Genomic DNA, 21,143 nt, shown 5'->3' on the forward strand with positions numbered 1-21,143 from the left:
CTGTCAACACATTCGTGGCAGACTGACCAATCACGTAGTCGAGAGATGTGACACCAGTCGAAACAATAAGTTGCCCATTTTGAATCGAAGGTCTTGTGCCAGGTATTGAAACTAATTTGCTTCGTGATTTCTTCTGAAAACTGGTGGTATTGCACGGTAAACGGTCCGCGGTAGGTTTACCCATGCTCATCTTGGGGGCCGCCATGCTTTTTTTCCCCCGTGGTGACGAATGTTGATGTTTTGAATTACATCAACCCAATCAGAGCTGGGATTGCTCAGTCGCTACCAATCACAGAAGCGGTTGTTAGATAGCGCGTCTGGGTGAGGGCAGCTTCTGTAGCTGTCGGCGCTGGATAGCGGTGAGTTGATTATCCAATAAGACAAATACATGTTTTAAATGTCTATTAACATTTAGTGAACGTATTTTGCTGAATAAGAAGCTGCGATTCTGTGAAATAAAGACATAACTCTGATTTACAACAAACTGCTGGTTAGGAAACTCGAACATGTAGATGGGGTTCTGTTTGTGAGTTGCCTTTGTTTTGCCCAGTCTTCAACCGTACAAAACGATTACAGCTTTGTTTATCTTTAGATTAGGGTTACAATAATGTATTTTAAATAAAATATCCCAGCCTGCCAGCTCATTTGCATTCTAGGGAATACGGTCATCGGTCTGCAATGTGGGTAGACACTTAGCTTTCAAATGACACACATGTAGACTATTCTAGACTAGAAAGTAGCAGGCTATGACCTTCAAACATAGGCTTTTATAGATCTATAATATTTGATGTGCATAAATATTGCATATAGCCCAGGGCTCTCCAACCCTGTATCGGGAGAACTACGTCCTGTAGGTTTTCGCTCCAACCCTAATTTAGCGCAACTGATTCTAATAATTGGCTGCTTAATAAACCAGGTTAGTTGCAACTGGGGTTGAAACAAAAACCTACAGGAGGGTAACTCTCCAGGAACAGGGTTGGAGAGTCCTGATCTAGCCTAACAAAGATTTAGATCTATGTTTTATCATATGTGTTATGAAATCAGCCAAATGCATGTTGCAATCATGTTGTTCTAATCATCAGAAAGAATCTCTTTTGTCATCTTTCATCAATCTTTCATCTTGGCTATATTTTAAAGAGGCTGCTCAAAGCCTCAAACCAAAAGTCCCCCCTTTCAGACCTCATGCCAACTAGTATTTTGTGATACATAAGCTAGTAAAGTTTACTCTTTTTTTATTTATTTTTTTATTTTTTATTTTTTTAATTTTCCCCCTCCAAACCTTTGCCAGGTTACCCTCACTGATGCCTGGACAGCCATTTGGTCAAGAACCTAAAATTACATGAAGTTAAATACATGCATGTGTAACATCACAACCTTCCTTATACCCCCATTTATTAATCTTAAAGTGATTATTTGAACTATTGGACATTATGTTTATCATGTTCACAACCACTTTACTACTTAAAGATACTGTAGTAGGCAGCAAGCAGAGGGCCACATCAGCCAGCAAATGAGATTCGTTTCTGGTCATGTGACCTTGGGGCAGAACCATGGCAATGCCAGGACTTAATTAGTGGGGTGCAATGTCTACACATATAAATGCAGCCTAATTTGTAGAACTGACACAATTTCCTATTCTACATGACATAAAAAATCATGCCTGTGACTAGACACTCATTTGCTGAGCAGGTGTGCGGTGGGTGGAAGGGGTTAAATCTAGCATGACAGGGGTGGGGTTGGGAGGAGTCGCTATATGTATCCAGTCGGCCACAGTTTGAGCTGAAGTTTTGGGGATTGACATTAGTCTTCAAATTAGCCTTTGTCTTTGTCTCTCAAGCTACTTTCCTAATTAGACTCAGTGTTATCAAAACAAGGAGCTGTTGGACAGTCTGATGAAGGAGACTAGTCTTTGTTAACCTCTGTCTCTCTCATACTGTGACTCCAGTCATCTCCGGTCAGGGTCTGACCCCTTGCAGAGGGAACACAGACTGAGTCTCAGCTAACTTTCCCTGTCACACAGATCCAATACTATAAAACAGAGGTACAGTAGCTCCTGGTAGAATTTGTCCTTAGACACCGATCTGGGATCAGCTAACCTTCCCAAATTGTAACCATACCCATTAGGAGGGAAAACGTAAAACTGTAGACCAGTGTCTATGGGAAACTTCATCCTACTCCAGAGAGCTCTATGCGCACTGCAAGAGAAGAGGCATGCCTCTCATAGGGAGCTGTATGTGTGGTGGGTTAAGATGAGAGAGACTTACAGCTCAGTAAGGATGCTGATATGCTCTAGGCTAGAAGTGATGGCCCAACTGCTCACTTTACAAAATGCTCTTAGCAGAGGCAGTCCTGTTGTTGTGACAGTGCTTTGAGGTAAACATGGGCTGACAGGAGACCCGGGGAATATAGCCAGGCCTTCTACTGACAACACAGGGCATTGTGCAAGACCCACAAGAGGTAAGCTGGATCTAAGAGACATCTAAAAATGAAAACGATAAAATAATTGACTGTTTAATGTATAATAATAAGGGTATTACCAGGGGTTAGGATATAGTGTCAAGTTTCGTCACTATTGAATTGTAGGAGAGGACAGTGTCAGTGGGAAAATCACCCCTTTATTATTTTATTTTAATTTTTACCCCCTTTTTATCTTGTCTCATCGCTGCAACTCCCCAAAGGGCTCGGGAGGCGAAGGTTGAGTCATGCATCCTCCGAAACATGACCTGCCAAACTGCACTTCTTAACACCCGCCCGCAAACTGCACCAATGTGTCGGAGGAAACACAGTTCAACTGACGACCGAGGTCAGCCTGTAGGCGCCCGGCCCGCCATAAGTAGTCGCTAGAGCGCGATGAGCCAAGTAAAGCCCCCCCCTCCGGCCAAACCCTCCCCTAACCCGGACGACACTGGGCAAATTGTGTGCCGCCCTATGGGACTCCTGATCACGGCCGGTTGTGATACAGCCCGGAATCGAACCCGTGTCTGTAGTGACTCCTCTAGCACTGCGATGCATTGCCTTAGACCGCTGCGCCACTCGGGAGGCCTAAATCAACCTGTTTTAACAGTGAATAATTCCACCACGTCTAAATTCCCAATTGAACCCCGGGGCCTACTGTATGTGGCCTTACAGGTCAATGTGTGGCAGTAGTATCAACATGACCGCCAGGATTTCTAAAATAACATCTCTTTCCCTCCATTTTGAATGTCATCCGTCCCTGTGTATTATTTATATTATATCAGTTTTATCCATCAGTGTATCTGATTGTGCCATATAATGCAGGCAGTCATAACATGTCAGCCTCTTCCGCTGTATATTGTTCTGGTTTCTCCAGTCTTATTCCGCTATAGCGCTAGCTGTGTGTCACTGGGAGAGGGAATAGAATGGCTGTGACTAGAGGGGAAGTCAGATCTCCATCAATGTACTCCATGTTTGTTTGAGTAGCATTGAAAGGAAAGTAATGGTCTTCATGGACAATTAGTGGGGCTAGGGTTTTTCTTCAGGACGTTGTATTTAAGGACTTTTTTCCAGTAGCAATTTTTTCAAAATGTATAAATTTTTGGCTTTCTTTGAATTTCCAACAGATGCCGAGTGAAACATTTATAATGACTAGTTCTAGTCTGTTGAGGTGTCTGAGTCATTGGCATGAACACCGACCTAATTGTGAAAGCAATACAAGACCCTGATAAGATCAGTCCACTCTCTCAACACCGGCCCAGCACCGCACACACCAGCCAGCGGCCAATACAATAAAGATTAGTCACTAGTATTCTATTCCATGTCATTGTATGGGGACATGGGCCCAGCAGCCCCAGACACCTCCGTTTCAATTCAAAGCAGTCGTATTCATATCACTAGACTGTTATTTGCTCTGGGCTGACCCATTGATTGCTGGCTCTAAGCCTCCGACTCCTCAAATAGGCACCCTGCTCAGCTGTTTGGCGGCTGGGTTGCTGCTAGCAACAATGAAAAGAGCAATGTGCAGATCAGTCTGTTCAATCATCTCTGTGTTCAGGAACAGGGGAGAGGGGGGCTAGATGGCTACATTGTAAGGCTGTGACTTGTGATTTGTTTTGCATCTGTCACTCTCGGTCCCAGACAGGTGTCCGTGTCTAAATCAGTAGGATTACCTCTGATTGGGCTGATAGTTGCACACAGATCCCTGGTCAGTCCCCCTTTAAAACTCACATTAAGATCAAATCGAGCTTTAGCACCCACCCTTCCGCTGCCTTCTGCTGCCCAGAGAGGGGACATCAGAGGTGGGATTCATTCCCTCCCCATCTGGGGTCCACAGGGAGAAGCACCATCTCTGACATGGGGTCTGTAAGCCTCTTAGCCCTCCAGTGGCCCAGCCCTCTTTCAGCCCATGTTTTCCTAATGTAGGCTTGTAAAGAGAGCAAGGGCCTTGTAGGCTGTTTGAATTGGGACTCCCTTTGTGCTCCTAATAGACTGGTCATGTTTGATAATGACTGCCTTCGTAGAGTGGAACCTTTTTCTGTGATTTTATTAGATCCCCATTAGAGACAGCTAGTCTTCCTGGGGTCTGACACATAGGCCTAACGAAAAATACATTACAGACAAAAATACTTTACAATTGACATACATTTAAAACATAGACGTTACAGACTTTTATATAAAATAACTTTTGGAGACCAGGGGCAGTGATTCCAATGGGTCCCGTGTGGCTCAGTTGGTAGAGCATGGTGTTTGCAACGCCAGGGTTGTGGGTTCGATTCCCACGGGGGACCAGTACGGGAAAAAAATAATAATAATGTATGAAATGTATGCATTCACTACTGTAAGTCGCTCTGGATAAGAGCGTCTGCTAAATGACTAAAATGTAAATGTAATGAACCTACTGCAGTCCCGTGTGGATCAGTTGGTAGAACATGGCGCTTGCAACGACAGGGTTGTGGGTTGGATTCCCACGGGGGACCAGTAGGTAAATGTATTATGTACTCACTACTGTAAGTCGCTCTGGTTAAGAACATCTGCTAAATGACACAACATGTAAATAGAGCTTCAGCCAGCTGGTTCTGTTATCCCTATTCTCTCTGTTAGAAGCCCCTTTCTTACTGACTGGTAATGATGATATAGGCCTTGGTCTAGGCCTATTTAGGCCTAGTTTTGGGTGTATGAATGTTTTTAGTGTCGAACTGTGCTCCATGTTGACACTTGACAATCATACAGTTGACAAATGTAATTAAGTTGAATGTAAATTCAGCTGCTTGTGATTCCTGAACTATTGTCTGAATGTTGTCCCCCAGGCAGTGATCATAGAGGTAAAAGACACCCAATGGGGCGTTTCTATTGACTGGTGGATTTGGGATCCCCTGTAGTTGCGCGACCGCTGTCGCTGGGAGCCTGTGACTGTAGGAGGCCGGCGGGTGACTGTAGGAGGCCGGCGGGTGACTGTAGGAGGCCGGCGGGTGACTGTAGGAGGCCGGCGGGTGACTGTAGGAGGCCGGCGGGTGACTGTAGGAGGCCGGCGGGTGACTGTAGGAGGCCGGCGGGTCTGTGAGCCTGGAGGAGGCCGGCGGGTCTGTGAGCCTGGAGGAGGCCGGCGGGTCTGTGAGCCTGGAGGAGGCCGGCGGCTCTGTGAGCCTGTGACTGTAGGAGGCCGGCGGCTCTGTGAGCCTGTGACTGTAGGAGGCCGGCGGCTCTGGGAGCCTGTGACTGTAGGAGGCCGGCGGCTCTGGGAGCCATGTGACTGTAGGAGACGGCTGACACAGATGGTTCCACTCAGATGCCGCTACCACTCATTGTTTTTCCAGGAACATGTTTGGTGTGTAATCCTGGATTAACAGACAGAGACTTAGTGTTTAATTTCCAGCTGAATGTCAACAGCTACCCCAAAGACACAGGCAGGGTATTATGGAGGAGATAGCCCAGTGGGGTTTGTCCTGGACCCACAGCCAGGGGATCGGGGGGTAGAGATCCTATCAGATGTCTCTGGTGGTGTGTCTCAACTCATTCTCAATCCCAATTTGAGTTCCTTGTGTAATGTAACACACACACCCCATGGGTGACAGAGGCTGCCAGATAAAACCAGGTGGCTGCATGTGGCCTCTCTCTTGATATCAGTCACTGGCTGTGTGATCTTATTATGTTAAGACCCTAATCCCAACCTATGATGAATGCACAGCGGAATGGAGGGATGAAATGGAGAGATAATGAAGGATATAGGGGATTGTACACTGGTTTGGGGGATACTGTAGGGATATGGCTGTGTGATGTTGAGTGGTTGTGATAGTCCTAAATGTTCTCTGATCCTTGATACTCCATGATAGGTGTTCAGAGGGCCCTCGGTAAAGGCCCTTGATTTAGTCTGTGGTGGTGGGATTCAGTTCTACTCTAGGATCCTAGTAGGACTGGACTGACCTGTGGGATTCAGTTCTACTCTAGGTTCCTAGTAGGACTGGACTGACCTGTAGGATTCAGTTCTACTCTAGGTTCCTAGTGGGACTGGACTGACCTGTAGGATTCAGTTCTACTCTAGGATCCTAGTAGGAATGGACTGACCTGTGGGATTCAGTTCTACTCTAGGTTCCTAGTAGGACTGGACTGACCTGTAGGATTCAGTTCTACTCTAGGATCCTAGTAGGACTGGACTGACCTGTGGGATTCAGTTCTACTCTAGGTTCCTAGTGGGACTGGACTGACCTGTAGGATTCAGTTCTACTCTAGGTTCCTAGTAGGACTGGACTGACCTGTGGGATTCAGTTCTACTCTAGGTTCCTAGTAGGACTGGACCGACCTGTGGGATTCAGTTCTACTCTAGGATCCTAGTAGGACTGGACTGACCTGTAGGATTCAGTTCTACTCTAGGATCCTAGTAGGACTGGACTGACCTGTAGGATTCAGTTCTACTCTAGGATCCTAGTAGGACTGGACTGACCTGTAGGATTCAGTTCTACTCTAGGATCCTAGTAGGAATGGACTGACCTGTAGGATTCAGTTCTACTCTAGGATCCTAGTGGGACTGGACTGACCTGTAGGATTCAGTTCTACTCTAGGTTCCTAGTAGGACTGGACTGACCTGTAGGATTCAGTTCTACTCTAGGATCCTAGTAGGACTGGACTGACCTGTGGGATTCAGTTCTACTCTAGGTTCCTAGTGGGACTGGACTGACCTGTAGGATTCAGTTCTACTCTAGGATCCTAGTAGGAATGGACTGACCTGTGGGATTCAGTTCTACTCTAGGTTCCTAGTAGGACTGGACTGACCTGTAGGATTCAGTTCTACTCTAGGTTCCTGGTAGGACTGGACTGACCTGTAGGATTCAGTTCTACTCTAGGTTCCTAGTAGGACTGGACTGACCTGTAGGATTCAGTTCTACTCTAGGTTCCTAGTGGGACTGGACTGACCTGTAGGATTCAGTTCTACTCTAGGATCCTAGTAGGAATGGACTGACCTGTGGGATTCAGTTCTACTCTAGGTTCCTAGTAGGACTGGACTGACCTGTGGGATTCAGTTCTACTCTAGGATCCTAGTAGGACTGGACTGACCTGTAGGATTCAGTTCTACTCTAGGTTCCTAGTAGGACTGGACTGACCTGTGGGATTCACTTCTACTCTAGGTTCCTGGTAGGACTGGACTGACCTGTGGGATTCAGTTCTACTCTAGGTTCCTGGTAGGACTGGACTGACCTGTAGGATTCAGTTCTACTCTAGGTTCCTGGTAGGACTGGACTGACCTGTAGGATTCAGTTCTACTCTAGGTTCCTGGTAGGACTGGACTGACCTGTATGATTCAGTTCTACTCTAGGATCCTAGTAGGACTGGACTGACCTGTGGGATTCAGTTCTACTCTAGGTTCCTGGTAGGACTGGACTGACCTGTAGGATTCAGTTCTACTCTAGGTTCCTTGTGGGACTGGACTGACCTGTAGGATTCAGTTCTACTCTAGGTTCCTGGTAGGACTGGACTGACCTGTAGGATTCAGTTCTACTCTAGGTTCCTAGTGGGACTGGACTGACCTGTGGGATTCAGTTCTACTCTAGGATCCTAGTAGGACTGGACTGACCTGTAGGATTCAGTTCTACTCTAGGTTCCTGGTAGGACTGGACTGACCTGTAGGATTCAGTTCTACTCTAGGATCCTAGTGGGACTGGACTGACCTGTAGGATTCAGTTCTACTCTAGGATCCTAGTAGGACTGGACTGACCTGTGGGATTCAGTTCTACTCTAGGTTCCTGGTAGGACTGGACTGACCTGTAGGATTCAGTTCTACTCTAGGTTCCTAGTAGGACTGGACTGACCTGTAGGATTCAGTTCTACTCTAGGTTCCTAGTGGGACTGGACTGACCTGTAGGATTCAGTTCTACTCTAGGATCCTAGTAGGAATGGACTGACCTGTGGGATTCAGTTCTACTCTAGGTTCCTAGTAGGACTGGACTGACCTGTGGGATTCAGTTCTACTCTAGGATCCTAGTAGGACTGGACTGACCTGTAGGATTCAGTTCTACTCTAGGTTCCTAGTAGGACTGGACTGACCTGTGGGATTCACTTCTACTCTAGGTTCCTGGTAGGACTGGACTGACCTGTGGGATTCAGTTCTACTCTAGGTTCCTGGTAGGACTGGACTGACCTGTAGGATTCAGTTCTACTCTAGGTTCCTGGTAGGACTGGACTGACCTGTAGGATTCAGTTCTACTCTAGGTTCCTGGTAGGACTGGACTGACCTGTATGATTCAGTTCTACTCTAGGATCCTAGTAGGACTGGACTGACCTGTGGGATTCAGTTCTACTCTAGGTTCCTGGTAGGACTGGACTGACCTGTAGGATTCAGTTCTACTCTAGGTTCCTTGTGGGACTGGACTGACCTGTAGGATTCAGTTCTACTCTAGGTTCCTGGTAGGACTGGACTGACCTGTAGGATTCAGTTCTACTCTAGGTTCCTAGTGGGACTGGACTGACCTGTGGGATTCAGTTCTACTCTAGGATCCTAGTAGGACTGGACTGACCTGTAGGATTCAGTTCTACTCTAGGTTCCTGGTAGGACTGGACTGACCTGTAGGATTCAGTTCTACTCTAGGATCCTAGTGGGACTGGACTGACCTGTAGGATTCAGTTCTACTCTAGGATCCTAGTAGGACTGGACTGACCTGTGGGATTCAGTTCTACTCTAGGATCCTAGTAGGACTGGACTGACCTGTAGGATTCAGTTCTACTCTAGGTTCCTAGTAGGACTGGACTGACCTGTGGGATTCAGTTCTACTCTAGGATCCTAGTAGGACTGGACTGACCTGTAGGATTCAGTTCTACTCTAGGATCCTAGTAGGACTGGACTGACCTGTAGGATTCAGTTCTACTCTAGGATCCTAGTAGGACTGGACTGACCTGTAGGATTCAGTTCTACTCTAGGATCCTAGTAGGACTGGGCTGACCTGTAGGATTCAGTTCTACTCTAGGATCCTAGTGGGACTGGGCTGACTTGTAGGATTCAGTTCTACTCTAGGATCCTAGTGGGACTGGACTGACCTGTAGGATTCAGTTCTACTCTAGGATCCTAGTAGGACTGGACTGACCTGTAGGATTCAGTTCTACTCTAGGATCCTAGTAGGACTGGGCTGACCTGTAGGATTCAGTTCTACTCTAGGTTCCTAGTAGGACTGGACTGACCTGTAGGACCAGGGGGCTGCTATGATCAGAGAAGTTCACACAACTGGGTTCACTGCTGTTCGTCAGACCCTTTTCTCTTTCCTCCAATAAGAGCATATTTTCACAGTGACACACATCGAGAGACACACACATTCACCACAGATTATTCCAGGACTCCTAGTGTAGAGGTAAAGACATGTCAGGGTGGAGGGATGAAGCATGACCAGGATGTAGGGATAGAGGCAGGGGTATATGAGCAGGATGTAGGGATAGAGGCAGGGGTATATGAGCAGGATGTAGGGATAGAGGCAGGGGTATATGAGCAGGATGTAGGGATAGAGGCAGGGGTATATGAGCGATATCAGCAACAGGATATGGATTCAGTTTGTATTTTGTGTGTGTGTGTGTGTGTGTGTGTGTGTGTGTGTGTGTGTGTGTGTGTGTGTGTGTGTGTGTGTGTGTGTGTGTGTGTGTGTGTGTGTGTGTGTGTGTGTGTGTGTGTGTGTGTGTGTGTGTGTGTGTGTGTGTTGAAAAGACAGAGTAATGGGATTAGGAGTAACGCCTCTCGCGGGCGCAGGGAGAGCCACCTGACACTCGGTCTGTTGGGGATCTGGGGATTGTGGGGGACAGAGGGAGGGACGGGGTACAGGATGCGGGGGTCTAATCCGTGTCCATCTTTGGGAAGTCATTCCCAGAGCTCTGATGATTTGGGGCTTTGGTTTCCGCTCTGCTAGCTTTGGTTAATAATGCTATGGGTGGGATGTGAGACATGGAGAGAAAGAGGGATGAATAGAGAGAAAGAGAGGAATTCATTAGCCTGTGGTGGTCTTGCAGGACAGAGTCCTAAACCAAAAGTATGGTGTCTGAATATAGGCAGGTGTGATATGCTCTATAAAGTAGCCTACACCTCTAAACCCTCCCGGAACACGTACACCTCTAAACCCTCCCCGGAACACGTACACCTCTAAACCCTCCCCGGAACACGAACACCTCTAAACCCTCCCCGGAACACGTACACCTCTAAACCCTCCCCGGAACACGAACACCTCTAAACCCTCCCCGGAACACGTACACCTCTAAACCCTCCCCGGAACACGAACACCTCTAAACCCTCCCCGGAACACGAACACCTCTAAACCCTCCCCGGAACACGTACACCTCTAAACCCTCCCGGAACACGAACACCTCTAAACCCTCCCGGAACACGTACACCTCTAAACCCTCCCCGGAACACGTACACCTCTAAACCCTCCCCGAACACGAACACCTCTAAACCCTCCCCGGAACACGAACACCTCTAAACCCTCCCCGGAACACGTACACCTCTAAACCCTCCCCGGAACACGTACACCTCTTACACCCTCCCCGGAACACGTACACCTCTAAACCCTCCCCGGAACACGAACACCTCTAAACCCTCCCCGGAACACGTACACCTCTAAACCCTCCCCGGAACACGTACACCTCTAAACCCTCCCCGGAACACGAACACCTCTAAACCCTCCCCGGAACACGTACACCTCTAAACCCTCCCCGGAACACGTACACCTCTAAACCCTCCCCGGAACACGTACACCTCTAAACCCTCCCCGGAACACGAACACCTCTAAACCCTCCCCGGAACACGAACACCTCCAAACCCTCCCCGGAACACGAACACCTCTAAACCCTCCCCGGAACACGAACACCTCTAAACCCTCCCCGGAACACGTACACCTCTAAACCCTCCCCGGAACACGTACACCTCTAAACCCTCCCCGGAACACGTACACCTCTAAACCCTCCCCGGAACACGAACACCTCTAAACCCTCCCGGAACACGTACACCTCTAAACCCTCCCCGGAACACGTACACCTCTAAACCCTCCCCGGAACACGAACACCTCTAAACCCTCCCCGGAACACGAACACCTCTAAACCCTCCCCGGAACACGAACACCTCTAAACCCTCCCCGGAACACGAACACCTCTAAACCCTCCCCGGAACACGTACACCTCTAAACCCTCCCCGGAACACGAACACCTCTAAACCCTTTGCAGAACACATAGTCTACTGGCTGTGTAGCCTACTTTGTAATCCCTTCATCAGGATCAACACTACCGTTCAAAAGTGTGGGGTCACTTAGAAATGTCCTTGTTTTTGAAAGAAAAGCAAAACATTTTGTCCATTAAAATAACATCAAATTGATCAGAAATACAGTGTAGACATTGTTAATGTTGTAAATGACTATTGTAGCTGGAAACGGTCGATTTTTAATGGAATAGCTACATAGGCGTACAGAGGCCCATTATCAGCAACCATCACTCCTGTGTTCCAATGGCACGTTGTGTTAGCTAATCCAAGTTTATCATTTTAAAAGGCAAATTGATCATTAGAAAACCCTTTTGCAATTATGTTAGCATAGCTGAAAACTGTTGTTCTGATTAAAGAAGCAATATAACTGGCCTTCTTTAGACTAGTTGAGTATCTGTGCTTTTCTTTCAAAAACAAGGACATTTCTAAGTGACCCCAAACTGTTGAATGGTAGTGTATATGGAAGTCATTCTCACCAGGGCTAGAGCAAGGCTATATTTTTGGGGGGAAACATTAGATGTATTATCTCTACCATACCTTTTATTATGCAGTTGATATTTCCTTTGAAATGTCCCTTACGTTGGGGAAAAAAAATTATATTTCAGTTTTTTTGTGTGTGTGTGTGTGTGTGTGTCTTGACCGTGTGTGTAAAGATTGAGTCACTCTCTCCCCATCCGGCAGGTTGTGTTCTGAGTAAAAGTCAATACCCTGAGTGGTGCTGCAGTGTTTGTTCAGACGACACACTGTTGTGTGTGTGTGTGTGTGTGTGTGTGTGTGTGTGTGTGTGTGTGTGTGTGTGTGTGTGTGTGTGTGTGTGTGTGTGTGTGTGTGTGTGTGTGTGTGTGTGTGTGTGTGTGTGTGTGGCAGTCAACAAAGACTACTCGTTCCATTTCCATGGCTCCCACAGAACTGGATAACTGTACTGAAGACCCTGGTCAGCATGGCTGATGCAGGGAGGGCAGTGTTAGGGATTGATGCTCGTATGAAGCTGTACTGAAGACCCTGGTCAGCATGGCTGATGCAGGGAGGGCAGTGTTAGGGATTGATGCTCGTATGAAGCTGTACTGAAGACCCTGGTCAGCATGGCTGATGCAGGGAGGGCAGTGTTAGGGATTGATGCTCGTATGAAGCTGTACTGAAGACCCTGGTCAGCATGGCTGATGCAGGGAGGGCAGTGTTAGGGATTGATGCTCGTATGAAGCTGTACTGAAGACCCTGGTCAGCATGGCTGATGCAGGGAGGGCAGTGTTAGGGATTGATGCTCGTATGAAGCTGTACTGAAGACCCTGGTCAGCATGGCTGATGCAGGGAGGGCAGTGTTAGGGATTGATGCTCGTATGAAGCTGTACTGAAGACCCTGGTCAGCATGGCTGATGCAGGGAGGGCAGTGTTAGGGATTGATGCTCGTATGAAGCTGTACTGAAGACCCTGGTCAGCATGGCTGATGCAGGGAGGGCAGTGTTAGGGATTGATGCTCGTATGAAGCTGTACTGAAAACCCTGGTCAGCATGGCTGATGCAGGGAGGGCAGTGTTAGGGATTGATGCTCGTATGAAGCTGTACTGAAGACCCTGGTCAGCATGGCTGATGCAGGGAGGGCAGTGTTAGGGACTGATGCTCGTATGAAGCTGTACTAAAGACCCTGGTCAGCATGGCTGATGCAGGGAGGGCAGTGTTAGGGATTGATGCTCGTATGAAGCTGTACTGAAGACCCTGGTCAGCATGGCTGATGCAGGGAGGGCAGTGTTAGGGATTGATGCTCGTATGAAGCTGTACTGAAAACCCTGGTCAGCATGGCTGATGCAGGGAGGGCAGTGTTAGGGATTGATGCTCGTATGAAGCTGTACTGAAGACCCTGGTCAGCATGGCTGATGCAGGGAGGGCAGTGTTAAGGACTGATGCTCGTATGAAGCTGTACTGAAGACCCTGGTCAGCATGGCTGATGCAGGGAGGGCAGTGTTAGGGACTGATGCTCGTATGAAGCTGTACTGAAAACCCTGGTCAGCATGGCTGATGCAGGGAGGGCAGTGTTAGGGACTGATGCTCATATGAAGCTGCTAGGCTGGTATGTTTGTCCGTCCCCTGCAAGGTGTCGATTGGTCAATCTCACACAGGGTCTAAGGTTAGGCTGGTTCTGTGGTGTCAACAGGCTGTAGAGCCCCTGAGAATGAAACACCAGGGAGTGTGACACTCGTCTCCGCTGCACACTGCTCCTAGAGCTGCTAATAGACTAGCTGCAGTGACAGCCCACCCCTCACCTCTCTGTCCCCTGAATGAAGCGCTGTAATGATGTGTGTTGTGTTTTTGTAGGTGGTGAGATGTTCCGCAGTGCGCTGGGGAAGACCCTGGGCTTCGTGGGATACACCATCCAGTACGGCTGCATCGCCCACTGTGCCTTTGAGTACATCGGAGAGTTTGTTGCGGTGTGTAGGATACTTTTCCCTCTGTGGCCATGGTCTGTGAATTCCCGAGTAACAACTTCAATGTTAATGTCTGTGAATTTACCCACAGTGCTCTGGTCCTTCTATGGAGCCCACCATCACAAGCCACGACGTTGTCTTCTCAGAACGCTTGAGCCACCATCTCTGCAGAATCGAGAAGTGAGTTTTAGTTTTCAATTTGAAATTCTCAAAGTTGGTAAAGCGAAACGTAGCTTACCCTAAGTGGTGGCTTTTTGCACCATAACCCCTTGATGTTCTCCCTAATGTCTGTCAATGACATCACACCCCATGGATCCTGTCTTCTCTGTCTTCAGTGGTGATATAGTCATCGCTAAGAGTCCGTTTGATCCACATATGAACGTCTGTAAAAGAGTCATCGGTTTGGAGGGAGACAAAGTCTGTACCAGTGGCCCCTCGGATATCTTCAAGACCCACCAATACGTAAGTATTCATCAGCAGTCATGCCCCAGGACTCTCCAGGACTCTCAGCCACATGTACAGTATTCTACCTTTAGTTTACCAGGTAAGAGTATTGAGAGCACATTTACAACAACAACCTAGAGAAGAGTTTCAGACGAGGGCTTGAAATGAGCCAGTAAAGCAATACATTCTGGATGAATGATTAAGCCTTGTCAAGACACTTCATGTTGTGTTTCAGATAGTCTCTCATTTCAGTAAATCATCTTCATAAGTAGCCAAACCCCTGTGTCTTCAACTCAATCCCAGTGTGTTCTGGGTGTTTACATTCTAGACCATGCACATCCATCTTGTGTCGTCAGTCCAAATATCATGCTTTGACAGCGACTGCATTTCCTCAGAGCCGTGGTTGTTGTGGAACCACTGTCATTGCATTCTTATTACTGCTCTCCCCCGGCCACGCCGCCCTCAGCCACCGCTCAGCCTACCAATCTCTCTGAAGCCTGTTAGAGTTAGTGCCAACCGAGTGGACAGGTTGATGGGTGGGCTGAGGTGTGTGTGTTGTGTGTGTGTGTGTGTGTGTACACACACTCTCACATGAACAGTGGAGGTATAGGGGAATGTAACCACACACAGGATGTGCTGGTGTCATCCAGGAAATGAAAGAAACTAATTTTCCTCTGGGAACAGGTTTCATCTCTACACACAGGCAGTAAAGCTATATTGAACTGGTTACTGCAGAACAGGTTTCATCTCTACACACAGGCAGTAAAGCTATATTGAACTGGTTACTGCAGAACAGGTTTCATCTCTACACACAGGCAGTAAAGCTATATTGAACTGGTTACTGCAGAACAGGTTTCATCTCTACACACAGGCAGTAAAGCTATATTGAACTGGTTACTGCAGAACAGGTTTAATCTCTACACATGTGTTGGTCAAAGGTCTCAGCCTACAGATGTACTCTCTTAATTGGATCACTCTGTTGTCGCAGAAAATGCATACATGTTGTGTATTCAAGTTTTAAAATGTATTCTAATGTTTGTAATTCACACTTTAAAATATCAGACTTGATTTACCCTTACGTAAAATGTATCAACCCATACAAAAATGTCCATAATAATAATAATAATCCACATAATAATTCACATTTCCTGATACTGCAGGATTATTTCCCTGCTGTGAGAAACTGGTCAAATTAAGATGGCAGATTTGTACCTCTGAAATGTGTCTCAGTGCAAGACATGGGTCAACAATGAATAAGACCAGACCAATCTCTGTAGGATTTCCCCCGTCAAAACACACACCAAAATGTCTGTCAACACAGTTGGTTGTGGTGTTAATGAAATAGAAGCCTTGTGTGACATAAGGCATCCCACCATGCACCTAGACGTTAGGCGTGTGTGTTTTTGTTTGTGTACTATATGAGAGCCTGTCCTCACCTCCTCTTTCTTCTGACAGGCAGGCAGGTTCTTTCCTCCCACGTTGATGATGAGGAGATGGACAAATTGGCTTGTCACCTCTTAGGAGTCTTTCCTACAGTATGTCTGATGCATTGTCACAACAGACATTTGATCCATGATATGATGGTGGGTGTCTTTGAGAGAGATGAGAGAGACAGAGGGGGAGTGAGAGAGAGAGCCTTCAGAGTCTAAAGCTATTCCCTCCATGTTAGACAAAACACTGTACCTCAATGATATTAGTCTAATGATCAGAGCAGGGTGAGGCCTTAACCAGCACTGTACCTCAATGATATTATTCTAATGATCAGAGCAGGGTGGGGCATTAAACAGCACTGTACCTCAATCATGTTAGCTTAATGAGCGGAGCAGGGTGAGGCCAGACCAGGCTGTTGAACGGCAGACTTCACTATCCAGGTGAGCTCAGCTTTCCCACCTTGACACGTCTCTGACAGGTACACATAGCCTCGCCCCCACCCCTTCAACCACCCAACCACAGAACAGGTTCCATCACTCCCTCAGGTTCCATCACTCCCTCAGAACAGAGTCCCATCACAACATAGCCGCCAGGCTGAGCTAAGATACGCCACTCAACCCTAAACCCTAGCTGGGCACACAGCCTGACTGGATGACTGGGCTGGCTGGAAGTGTGTTGTGGGAAGTAACAATGCCTGTTGATTATGCTTTGACTGAGCGCTCTCATTCTGTTCTGGTGACTCAGTGTAGGGAGTTGGGAGAGGGCATGTCAGACTCAGGGCTTAGTGTCATGGAGAAGTAGGTAAACAGTTCATGAGGAGTGTTTGCTTCTCTGCTTGTCAATCATGCAGGTGCTTATCCTTGACATCCTCCTCTCTACCTTCACTCAACACTGGTGTGTGATCCATAAATGAGTTTTCAGAGACTGCTGTGGTTACGATGGCCTGCGGTGAGCTTGCAGGTGTTTAATCAGGGAAGAAGAGTTCCACCAACTATGACGGGGACAGAATTTAAACATGTCTACCTCCTTCCACTACCTCCAGTATTTTTGATTTATTTAACTAGGCAAGTCAGTTAAGAACAAATTCTTATTTTCAATGACAGCCTAGGAACAGTGGGTTAACTGCCTTGTTCAGGGGCAGAACGGCAGATTTTTACCTTGTCAGCTCGGGGATTCGATCTTGCAACCTTTCGGTTACTAGTCCAACACTCTAACCACACCCCGATATCATACCCCTAGGTAATAACAAGGATCCATTTGAACATCCGGTGCAGGTAAAATGAAAGGGGAGGTTTGTTCTACCCTCTGGTTAAGTTAGGGTTCAAGAGGAGAACGTCAGGGACGTCCGTTTCTACAAATGATAGTCTCACCTCTCTTTACACCCTCTCATTCATAATAAAGTGTACGTTTCTGACATGTGTTAACCTGCAAGGTGATGTGTAAACCCTCTGTCTTTCACCACATCATAATATACTGGAATAATAATATATGGCATTTAGCAGACGCTTTTATCCAAAGCGGATTACAGTTATGCATGCATACATTTAAACATATGGGTGGCCCGGGGAATCGAACCCACAACCCTGTCGATGCCAGCACCATGCTCTTCCAACTGAGCCACACATGGCAGATCAGCTTTCACAGGCCTTTTACAGGCCTTTTAACAATAACCAATTAATTACCAGTTCATTAGTGGTAAATAAATCTAACTCTAGATTTCAGAGAAGTTACTTTGCGATGCCCTGCCTGTGGAATGTTCTCTACAGGGTCATTAGTTTGATGCTCCGAATCAATCGGAGCTTTGGTGTTTGTGTGTCTGTGTATTTGTTGATCACTCTTGATTGACCCGCAACAGATGGATCTAAATTGATTGACCTTGTTAGTAGTGGACAGAATGGAGTCTAGATCCTGAATAGAGTTGACCTATACCTTTATGTTGGATTAGTTAGGTAGAGTTCCTCCAAACCTTCACTCCATGGGCCCTAAACTTTGACCACCACTAGTGTATGCTAACTAGTATTAAAGTGTTTGCTAAACTTTGAGGCAGTGTAATGGACTCAGATTAGACCTTCTGCTAGACTAAAAAGCACTTTCAATAACGACATTGTCATGTGTTTCTATGGAGACTTGAACCTGCTTTGAACCCAGAAGTAGTCTGAACCTGTGTTCAAGCAGCCGGCCCTTTTGTGTCTCCTAAAACATAGATGAGCGTGCCTACCGACAGGGTGGTGTTGATGATATCACACCTCTGACCTTTCTGAGCAGGACAAAGGCAGTGAGTCAGTCTAAGATGGAGGCTGAGGCTGGAGCGTAGCAGGGGCTTATGGTCCAGCAGATGACAAATGGCGCCGGCGTTCCTCTCTGGTTCCCGTGTCCTTGGGAGCGGCCATATGTTGCCATGCTACTGAGGGGTAATGGTGGGAATGCAGCAGGCTGACATATGCTTCTCAGATGACTCTCTTAGTGACATTCGTTTGTGTCATCGTTGTTCTCGGGGGCCGAGTTGTTTACCTCGTGTTAGGTCAATATGTCACTGCATCACGATTAGTGTCAGCTCATCTATGGAATATGAACCGCAACACAATGCATAGGTTAATACTGCATAATGATTCTGGATGTTGGGACGATTGCGATACGATGGATGTGCACAATTGGAATCAAGACATCAGTGTTTGTGTCTCCCCCCCCACCCTCTGTTCTGATAATATTCTCATCTGATTTCATCTCCCTCTCCTTTCTCCCCAAGACTTTGTCCATTAAAAAGTTAGGCAACACAAACATAGAGTTGCAGATTGTGATGCCCATTATGACAATATAATGTGTTGTTGATCCTGTCTTCACATATAGGAGGGACGAGGAACTTAATTATGGCCTTGACAAGATTACTCTAGTAAAGTGATGAGATTAATCATAATTGGTGTCACTGTGGATTAGCGCTCGCTCCGATTGGCCGCCCCACTGGCAGCTCGGGCCTCACTAGTGGAGACCCGTGGACGATTCTGACTGAAAAGCTTCAGCCCTGGCCTCTCTCTCTCTCTCTCTCGCGCTCTCTCGCTCGCTCACTCTCTCGCTCCTACTTTCCCCCCCCTACTTTCCCCCCCCTCTCTTGGTAAGAGGGGGTTAGATCTCAGCCAACAGCCTAATGGCCCCTTTTGAAGTCCCACTAAATCCCTCTGCCCCGTTACCCATGACCCCTTGCTCCTATGACCGTCCGGGGTTAAAGGAGGACAGACCAGGGGTTGGGGTGAGGGAAGGTAGGGGGTGATGTTCAGTTGGGGTGAGGGAAGGTAGGGGGTGATGTTCAGTTGGGGTGAGGGAAGGTAGGGGGTGAGGCGGCTGAGGTGGGCTCTCTTTACATAATGGTGGGTGACGGGTGCTAGCTCTGTAGTGTCTCACTCCTTCATGTAAACAAAGTTTAAAAGCTAGGTCAGGGAATGGTGTTGTTTACAGTATAGCTGGCTGTTGCAGTCGTCGTGGAACAAATTCAATATTTTCTATCGTTGTGTTTTTTCCCGTGTCATCCCGTGGGTGTGTGTCTTGCCGTGGGTGTGTGTCTTGCCGTGGGTGTGTGTCTAGGTTCCAAAAGGGCACGTGTGGCTGGAAGGGGATAATCTTAGGAATTCCACAGACTCCAGGAGCTACGGCCCAGTTCCCTATGCCCTGATACGAGGTCGTGTCTGCTTAAAGGTAAGGAGGGCAACATCGCCCGACCCGGCTCACATTCATTTGAACCTTTAGAGTTAGTATAATGGTCTGTATAAAGAGTTAGTATAATGGTCTGTATAAAGAGTTAGTATAATGGTCTGTATAAAGAGTTAGTATAATGGTCTGTATAAAGAGTTAGTTTAATGGTCTGTATAAAGAGTTAGTTTAATGGTCTGTATAAAGAGTTAGTCTAATGGTCTGTATAAAGAGTTAGTCTAATGGTCTGTATAAAGAGTTAGTCTAATGGTCTGTATAAAGAGTTAGTCTAATGGTCTGTATAAAGAGTTAGTCTAATGGTCTGTATAAAGAGTTAGTCTAATGGTCTGTATAAAGAGTTAGTCTAATGGTCTGTATAAAGAGTTAGTCTAATGGTCTGTATAAAGAGTTAGTCTAATGGTCTGTATAAAGAGTTAGTCTAATGGTCTGTATAAAGAGTTAGTCTAATGGTCTGGTCTGCGTAAAGAGTTAGTGGAATGCTCTGGTCTGTGTAAAGAGTTAGTGGAATGCTCTGGTCTGTATAAAGAGTTAGTAGAATGCTCTAGTCTGTATAAAGAGAGATCTGTGCCACTTTTACGATATCACAGCCTCCTTTTGACTTTGCCCATGGCCGTGATGAAATATGAAATGCCTTGCACTGAAATTGATTGTAGGTTTACTGGTGCTTTGCCTGGATTCCAAATATTCCTTATTCCCCATTCTGTGGCAAGTTGAGTAAATGCAAACACTCAAACAAGTTGGAAGTTCAAGGCAGATCTGTCTCGTAGACCAAGGCCTGGGCAACCTATTGTCTAGCTGTCCATTCTGCTGTGTTGTCATGTCACTGGATGTCATAGCAACCATGACCCTGGAAACAGGTCAGCCAACCTTCTGTCCGTTTGACTGGACAGCAGCCGTCCGCTGGGGGCCCAATGACGAGACTTGACGACGGTTTTATGAAGTCGCATACATCATTAAAATCCACGTTACCAAGCGTATCCAGGAAGTGAGGATGTTGGAATAGTCATGATAAACACATTATGTAACGGATAAATGTTGTTTGTTCTTCTTTTATGAGAGTCCTATTAACCCAACGTCTTCTGTCTTCTCCTTCTCCTTTGTTTGTTTTGGTGTTTTTCTCTCTTTCCAGCTCTGGCCTCTACATCATGTTGGTGCCCTCAACCAAAGTCCCACAGGACGAGTCGTAAAAAGGAGTGACTGAGTCTACTGATCTGTGTACATGCATCATTTTGTAATATTTTCTAAATAAAGGCGTATTTATCATTAAGAATTTTGTCCCTCAATTTGACTGACAATTTTTGAGTTCATTTGGGTTGAATTGTAGGGTATGTTTGAGTCAAATGTGAAAATGCATGGATAGTTGATCTGCAGGTTGATAACGTACCAGGCATAGTGATCTGGGGGTTCCAGTGTGTTGGCAGGAGCAGCACCCTGCTCTGTAGGAACAACATCACGTGAGGAGGGAGGTAAACT

At 46.9% G+C, this 21,143-nt stretch overlaps 1 protein-coding gene and 1 long non-coding RNA gene across 5 annotated transcripts in view; one reads left to right on the forward strand and one right to left on the reverse strand.

Moving 5' to 3' along the window:
• The window catches only part of LOC106562399 (elongator complex protein 4), a 172,333-nt gene extending 172,111 nt beyond the window's left edge, over positions 1–222 (reverse strand). For 3 of the 4 annotated variants that reach the window (XR_006762278.1, XR_006762277.1, XR_006762279.1), the window contains exon 1: positions 28–208. This is a non-coding gene — a long non-coding RNA (elongator complex protein 4). Of the gene's footprint in view, positions 1–27 lie in introns of all 4 variants that reach the window. The other variant, XR_006762281.1, reaches the window with a different exon arrangement.
• LOC106587724 (mitochondrial inner membrane protease subunit 1) lies at positions 115–20,937 on the forward strand. The gene is made up of 6 exons (XM_014176327.2): positions 115–359; positions 13,984–14,096; positions 14,185–14,273; positions 14,429–14,555; positions 19,545–19,655; positions 20,800–20,937. Exons 2-6 carry the CDS (start codon positions 13,992–13,994, stop codon positions 20,869–20,871), a joined length of 504 nt encoding a protein of 167 aa, XP_014031802.1. The 5' UTR covers positions 115–359; positions 13,984–13,991; the 3' UTR covers positions 20,872–20,937.
• Positions 20,938–21,143: the final 206 nt, after the last annotated feature.

Source organism: Salmo salar, chromosome ssa26, assembly GCF_905237065.1.
Source record: "Salmo salar chromosome ssa26, Ssal_v3.1, whole genome shotgun sequence".
Taxonomy (NCBI): domain Eukaryota; kingdom Metazoa; phylum Chordata; class Actinopteri; order Salmoniformes; family Salmonidae; genus Salmo; species Salmo salar.